The sequence below is a fragment of the Neopsephotus bourkii genome, unplaced genomic scaffold, assembly GCF_033783945.1.
Source record: "Neopsephotus bourkii isolate Nb327-2 ecotype Australia unplaced genomic scaffold, CSIRO-AGI_Nbou_v1 NB_1754, whole genome shotgun sequence".
Lineage (NCBI taxonomy): Eukaryota > Metazoa > Chordata > Aves > Psittaciformes > Psittacidae > Neopsephotus > Neopsephotus bourkii.
The window spans coordinates 86,450-94,314 of record NW_026902228.1 but is presented as its reverse complement, the minus strand read 5'-3'; the positions used below and the strand labels follow the sequence as shown (position 1 = coordinate 94,314).

General features: G+C 39.4%; 1 protein-coding gene and 1 long non-coding RNA gene across 2 annotated transcripts in view; one reads left to right on the top strand and one right to left on the bottom strand.

The window, feature by feature from the left end:
• LOC133225282 (uncharacterized) overlaps window positions 1–7,865 on the top strand; it is a 43,155-nt gene that overhangs the window by 284 nt on the left and 35,006 nt on the right. The window lies entirely within an intron of this gene.
• The window catches only part of PRLR (prolactin receptor), a 90,037-nt gene continuing 85,770 nt past the window's right edge, over window positions 3,599–7,865 (bottom strand). The window contains exon 14 of the mRNA XM_061377478.1: window positions 3,599–5,302. Coding sequence (XP_061233462.1) covers window positions 5,267–5,302 — 36 coding nt within the window. The 3' untranslated portion in view covers window positions 3,599–5,266. The remainder of the gene's footprint in view (window positions 5,303–7,865) is intronic.

Here is a 7,865-nt window from a genome sequence, read left to right as displayed (position 1 = left end):
CCCCTCACTCCGCTGTCCCGGGGGCCTCTCCGCACGTGCCGCCGGGCCCGTCCATTCCTGCGGCGTCACGGGCGGACGGCGTTGAGTGCGGGCGGCGTTGGGAGTCATTGTCCTGCTTCGTTGTCAGACGGGTCTGTCCCGTTCCTCATCGTCGTTTTCTGGCAAAATTTGAATGTGCGGCACGGGAAATAGCGGTTAGAATAACAGAATCGACTAGGATGAGAAAGACTTTTAAGATCAAGTCCAACCATTACCTCAGGGCTGCCAAGTCCACCACTAAACTGAGTCTCTTTTAAGGGCCTCATCTACATGGTTTGTGAGCAAGTATGGTGATTCTGCCGTTGCCCTGGAAAGCCTGTTCTAATGGCTGACCGCCCTTTTGGTCACCTGTGTCCCCTGGTGTAGCTTGAGGCTGCTGTCTCTTGTCCTGTAACTTGTTACCTGGGAGAAGAGACTGACCCCTACCTCACTACAACCTCCTGTCAGGCACTTGTAGAGAGCAGTAAGATCCCCCCTGAGCCTTCTCTTCTCCAGATTAAACCTCCTAGTTGCCTCAGCCATTCCCCATCAAACTTGTGCTTCAGACCCTTCACCAGCGCTGTTACCCTTCCCTGGCCCTGCTCCAGCACCTCAATGTCTCTCCTGTAGTGAGGGGCCCAGAACCAAACACAGGATTTGAGCTGCAGCCTCATCAGTGCCCAGTACAGCGGGATGATCACTGCCCTGGCTCTGCCGCCACGTTGTTGCTGGTACAGGCCAGGATGCTGTTGGCTGCATTGGCTGCCTGGGCACAAGCTGCTCATGTTCAGATCCGAGTCAGCACCCCCAGGTCCTTTTCCATGAGCACCTTTCCAGCCACTCTTCCCCAAGCCTGGATCGTTGCATGGGGTTGATGTGAGTCAACTGTAGGACCTGGTGCTTTGCCTTGTTGAACCTCTTTTCACTGGCCACAGCCCATGGACCCAGCCTGTCCAGATCCTTCTGCAGAGCCTCCTACCCTCCAGGAGATCAGCACTCCCACCCAACGTGGTGTCATCTGCAAATTTACTGACGGTGCACTCGATACTCTCATTCAGATCAATAAGATATTAAACATATGGCCCTCATACTGAGCCCTGAGGGTCACCACTAGTGACGAGTCGCCAACTAAATGTGACACCATTCACTGCCACTCTTTGGGCTCTGCCATTCAGCCAGTTTTGAACCCAGTGAAGAATACACCTATCCAGGCCATGAGCAGCCAGTTTCTCCAGAGAATGCTGTAGGAAGACACTGTGTTGTGAGGGAATGTCATCTTCATGAACAGTGATGGCTGTGGGAGCATAGGCCAGCCCCATGCAGCAGCAGCAGCACTTGAGGGGGATCCCAAGGCTAAGCATGGCAGATTATGTTTAGCCCCAGCAACAATGTGCTTGAGGCAGAGAGGCAATAAAAATCAGGTGAAAAACCTGGAGAAGGTGTGATCTTTCAACACAGATGGGTGGATGAGGAGAGATGTTGTGAGAGGGATAATTGATGACCTGTGTCTTCCCTGTTTTTTTCTGTTTGTTTGTTTTTTGGTTCAGCAAAGAGTATTAGCACAACCTCCTACCAGAATGGGAAGAGTGCAAAGCTTGCTGTTGCCTTCCACCTTAACATTCCAGTTCCTCCTACTACTAAAAGAAATGAGATTTGTGATGGCATTCTCTAGGATGGTAATCGGGATGCATTGTATTTAGACACAATTACAGGTGAAAGATACTTCACAAGGATTTTGGTGATCATAGGCAGAGTGCTGATGCCACCCACCCTGAGGGGCAGCTTCAGTTTTGCAAGAAAATTGCCAATTCTTGCTACAGTGGGTGAGAGATTTGTGCTTTATACTAACCAGGGGTGTGCTTACATACCTTAGGACTCCCAGATGCTCAACCTTTTGCAATCAAACTTTACTCTTGCTACCTTCAATTTCAGTTATAAAGATAATTTCCATCAACACAAAGAGCCATGAAGAAGCATGAGTAAAAAAAATTGCGACCTGGTGCATGAGCTGTCTGTTCAGTTTTCTGGTTCAACTGCTTGGTGCTTTCAAAAGTGGGTTAAATGCTTTGATCACAGAACCATCCAACGCAGAACAGTGGGAGCCCATCCTACGGACTGTACTGGGTGTCTGGCCTTCCCTTTGTCTTTTTATATATTATGTACTGGAATTTCATGAAGGAAACTAGAATTTGTGAATTTTATTCAAGAACTTTTATTAAATCAAAATGCAAACACCATTGCAAAGAGATTCTACGATGTCAAAGATTGGAAAGTCCATCAGAAAGCTACAGACGTCAGAACAATATTGATCTTACAAGTGAAATTGCTAACAGGTTTTATTTAAGCCAGCATTTTCAATATTAAGAACTTAAAAAAAAATGTGTTTTAAAGCATTTTCCTGTAGATACACTTAGAAACAATGAAGAATTCCTGAGCAACTATGTTTATACCAGTATTGTGCAAACAATGAACACACTGCATATGAAATCTACTTTCTATAATTTTTTAAATTTTAGAAATTTACAAAACATTGGATATGGATTATAGAATCTTTGTGCTTCAAGTCATCCTGTTGCTACAGTGATGACACCTACGATACCTTGCTCCAGGCTGCATACAAATTTGGAAATTACAATGTAAAAAATGCCTAGCTTGTATCACAAGGCTAGCAATGAAATGGTTTGTGCAAATGGAAACAAGTTTGCTTCAAAATACTGGATCATCTCTTTCTCTGATGGGAGATGCATGTTATTCAGAACATGCAATTTATTTTATAAATATATTTCTTTGAGGGACCTGCTGGCACAGTTAAGGCAAGGAAGTTCTAGAGACTTTGACCTGCACTTAACTGCATAGCAGAAATTTGAACAAATACAATTAGTGACTGCTGACACATTTTTTTCTTGCCAGTACTTTTTCAGACCACCACCCTCAGTATTGCTGTATTTTACGCAATGACTAAAAAAATCTATGAAGCACAATATAAAGATTTCAGAATCCCAGGCAGTGCTGAGTATCTCTGAGCCAGACAATGCATATATGGAATTGAAGGTTGTGCTATTCTAGATGTTTTTGTAGTCAGAATAAAAAAATCAGATTAAATAAAAAAACCAAGATTAAAAATAAACAACACTAAAGCAGCCCAGGAATGCTTTCTGAGTATAGCTGAGCAGTAGGTTCCTCTTCCTTTTGGAATGAAGGACACAGGGTTGAGAATGAAGAGTAATCTACAGCATTACGAGTATTAAAAAATGTGATATGACATCATTATACTTCTGCATGTATTCTGCATGTAGAAAAATCAGCCTGTTCCTAGATGTGTATAATTTTCAGTTCTTCTGAAGGGATATTTTCTACAAGTTACTCCTACAAAGATTTCCAGGACCCTGTTAAAATCTACTCAGTGCTATATGTCTAAAATTGACCACTGCAGTCTTTGTAGGAATTAAAGTTAAATCTTTCCATTTTCACTGATGTCAAAACAAGGTGAAGGTATTCAGCAGCTCACAAAACCAGACCGAAAAGCAGCATTGTCCAAAAAAAAAAAAAAAAAACAAAAAAAACAAACAAAAAAAAAACAAGCAGCATCACAAAGTAGAACAGGACATTAAACCTTCCAAAAATACAAGAATTTTTAACATACCAGCACTGCAAGAGGCCACACAGCTAAATCAGGCTTTTTTTTTCTCAATAACTTTTGACAGATATAGTAGTTTGTCTTAAAAACTTTGCTTAAATGGAAAAGATATATTTTAAGCCTTGCTTGGCAATTTTCCATATTTATCACCAAGACAGGGACTTTCTGATTAAGCAAACTATTTAACAGACACATTGTCACAGGTGCAAACTACGCAATGCCCAGAAGTGCCAAGAGACCAGTTAGTACTATGCTCAAAGGCCTTTTTCTCTTGGAGCTTTTAGGTCATTACATTATCTTTAATAAATAAAAAGTAGAAGAATGCTTAAGAATGATAGACATATGTGAGAGACAATGTAAATGGATAAATACTCCTCATCCATAGTTCTGATGAAAAACTGTAGGTTGTTTTTAAAAACAGTGTGGTACACTTTATTTCTCTGGATTTTTCCCGTAGGAATGTAGAAAAAACAGATCAGGTAAGGGGTCTAACTCTTCAAGTATTCTGTTTGCCTGGGACCAGTGTTAGCTATATGGAAGAAAATCCTGTAACTGATAGAAAGTGAATGACCACCTCCCAGGTATAGGACTTTTTCTGCTACTGTACAGTAGCTGATATATAGTAGCCAATCTCAGCGTTTTATCAACTTTTTTGCATTTGATGAGGCTACACAATTTTTATGGGCTGTCTCAGGTAGCTGTGCATATTCCCAGTCTTGATATATAAGTATTTTCTTCTTTTTCCTTGCAGTCTCAGTTATCACTTCTCTCTGTTCTACAGGTTCTTGTATTTTCTTATCTACTCTCCATTTGATTCTTTTGCTTACATTTATCCTTCTCCCTCCTTCTCAGCTGTACTCAAGATGCACGTCTGCTCCCTCTGATTTCTTTAATTATCTACCTATGTACAATTCTATAGGGACCACACTCATCTTCCATTCTGCTACATGCAGCAGCAGTTGCATCCCCCTTCCCATTTAGTGGTGAACTTGGTAGTGCTACATTTACAGTTGGACTCTATGACCTTAAAGGTCTTTTCCAACCTGAATTGTTCTATGATACTGTGAGCTTTAAGCTCTTTCTATCCCCATATATAATGTATTTCTATATTCCATTTGTCTTTAATCTCCTGCTTAACATATATAGGAAAGATGAAAAAATGCCCTTATTTGTTTCAAAATGGTTTTTAAGGCAGTACCACACGATTGTTCCTATTCATGTAATTTAGTCCCATCTTTCCACACCCATGGGAAATGAAGTCTGAATTTAGTGAGGGTATGAGATAGTTGAGAGCAATGCTAATCTCCATTTTCACTCATGTAGGGTCATAGTTTTGAAGATTTTCTCAGGAACTCAGCAGAAAGCAGGTCTTTCTAAATAGCAAGTACTGATAAACGCTTAGTTGCATTGCTCAGATCCAGAATGAGAGCATCACTGACAACACAGCTTATTCAGTCCCAGTGAGCTGGGCACACAGGCAGTATGTCCCAGGAAAGGGACTGATGGTTGGCTGACAAGCTGGTCAGTATGCCCTTCCCTGCAAATGTCTCTTATTTTTTCATATTAAAACAATTCAATTTTGCTGCACATCTCGAGTATCCCATCCTAGTACTACCAGTGCAACATAAGTAATGATTCCATGACAAGCTGTCAGTAAACAAAAATAATTTGAACATTACAAATGAGATTTTTGATTCACAATTTGACACACAAAGTAAAATGTTTTTGTCTGCCTTTTCAAAGGGAGCAAAAAAAAAAAAAAAGTGAGGTAGCAATTCTTTGAGAATATGATGCCCGATCTCTTGACACTTTTTCATAACATTTGCCTTTATGGCTTTATAGAAGATGTCTAATATCTATCAACTGGTTTAAATGACTTTGGTTTCCTTGCACAACACCTTGATATCGTTTACAGTTAATTTACAGGCTTCATGATATGAACCCCATATATGCAATGCTTCAGAGATCACACACAAAAAAATAAATCTGCTTATTAATTTTGAACAGCTGCTGTTACTGCACTTTAAATACTTAAATGACATTTAAAGCAACTGTATATTTTCTAGCCATTTAAACATAGACACATAAATAGATATACTACAGAATTCACTGCTTTAACATAAATCAATTATCATTACATATTTGGTTTACACTTTGTTTCCAAACACATATATCGTCTTACTACAATTATATAAGGTCAGTTTACTACACTTTTGTAGTTACATTGTATCACCATAACCACTCTTCAAGCTGCATTTTACGTGACAGTGAGTTTTGTGAGCACATCCCACTTCAGTAAGTTGTATTTCTTTAGAAGTCATGAATACTATGAAATACTAGAATTGTACATCAAATACATCTGCTAGAGAAAAAAGTCTAATAGAAAAGTTAAGAACTCGTATTTGTCAATAGTGAAGAAAAACTGTTAATAAAATTAGTCCAAATCCAAAGGAAAGGTTACTAATTAAAAAATATGTCTTTGTTTTATGGATTTTATAAGATTAATTACTTTGAAGAGCCTTTATATGTTCTTTTAGGGCTTTTATACTGCTAAGAAGTACTTCACACTCGAAGTGATGCATGTATAAATTTGACATTGAAAACACCATTCAAACTTTTCACAGAATTAATCCAAATGAGAAATTTGACTAATGGTGCAAGAGCTGGATGGCTAATCCCTGTTTCTGGGGCAAATTCGGTTGTATGCTTCATCCCTCTCTTTGTCAAAAGAGGTGTCAAGAGCATGTTATCCCCCATTGGTGCACCATAATTTTACAACAGTTGCCTCTCTACAACTGCTGCAAAATCTCATGTAAACTGTTTCCTAATATTGAGCTTAAAGAGCTGCAAGCAAAAATCTTGTTGCAAACAGAAAGAAGTATTTTAACATCCAGAGGCCCATGCACTCAGCTGAAGATTATTCTGATTTTACAGAACACTAGTTTATTCTCTTCTTAATGTACTTTCAGATGTTAAAGGCCACTTTCAGAAGATGTTGCTCCCACCTTGAGATTAACAAGGTGTTTTGGAAAATAAAAGCAAATCCAATGGAAAAAGAATCAACCTGTACATTTGTTCAGCTTAAACAAATATATTTATGAAAATTGTGTTCAAATTGTATTTAGCTAGGAAACCCCTAAAAAAGTTTAGCTACTCAGAGCAATGAGCACCTTTTTCACTCTGGCTGAATTTCCCTTTTCACAGAAAGTCATGATGATTTGGCATATTGAGACATTCATCAACAAACGTGTGAGAGAATCTGCACCTCACAATGTAATCTGGGCTACAGCTATTTTGCAGCTTCAGTACCAATTTATGGCAAAGCATAATAACTCTTCTGTTCAGTTTTTCTTATGTGTGGATTGCTGGAGGTACACATATAGATTCCTACGGTTAGGCAGGACAAATCATACACTTAAAACCTGCTAAAAGTTGTGTCTCTGTGCCTCAGATCCAAAGTAACTGATAAGAGAGCAACGGCCTACTGCTGACACCTTATACCATGCTTTCTTTGGTTTAAAACAGTCATCTGTGTTTTCCTATAAGAAATCCACTACATAAGGAAGATCTTCTGTCTACAGTTTGATAAGATTCTATTGCCTCTATGCACCACAGAAGGGCTGTAGCAGCATGCCTTCATGTGTGGCATCAGGTGTAGAAAACAGCTTGGGTCAGATACGGCTAGCTGTGTAAAGAATGGGAGTGTGTCTGATCTGGATCAGCTCTGTCCAATTCAGTCAGAAAAGTGAAGTGTTAGTGGAGCACTGTCAGAAAGAGTATATTACCAGCTTACATACAACTGCAGACTAATTCCTGCCCTGCAGAATACAAAACATTCCAGTTTTGACTGATAAACTGGTAGTTTTTTGCAGTACTTTTAGTATTTCTAGAGAACTTGTAAGATATACTACAAACAGCATATCTACAGTAAAATTGTTCTGTTAACTACAATTAAACAAAATGTTATGTTTATATGCTCTCTGGAATAGCCACTTCATGTGTTGAAGTGTTAAATAAGTGCCTGAATTAAGAATTTAGCATACCTCCAAACACATTGAGGAGAGCATCTAGTCTGCTCTGGTCAACCTCTGGAAGTGGGCAGGATCTTGGCTGTATGGTGGACACGGGCTCTAAATTTGCTGTCTGAAGTAAAAGTTTCAGTGTACACTGACACTGTGTGTTAACAGACACACAGATAATTAGTTAAATT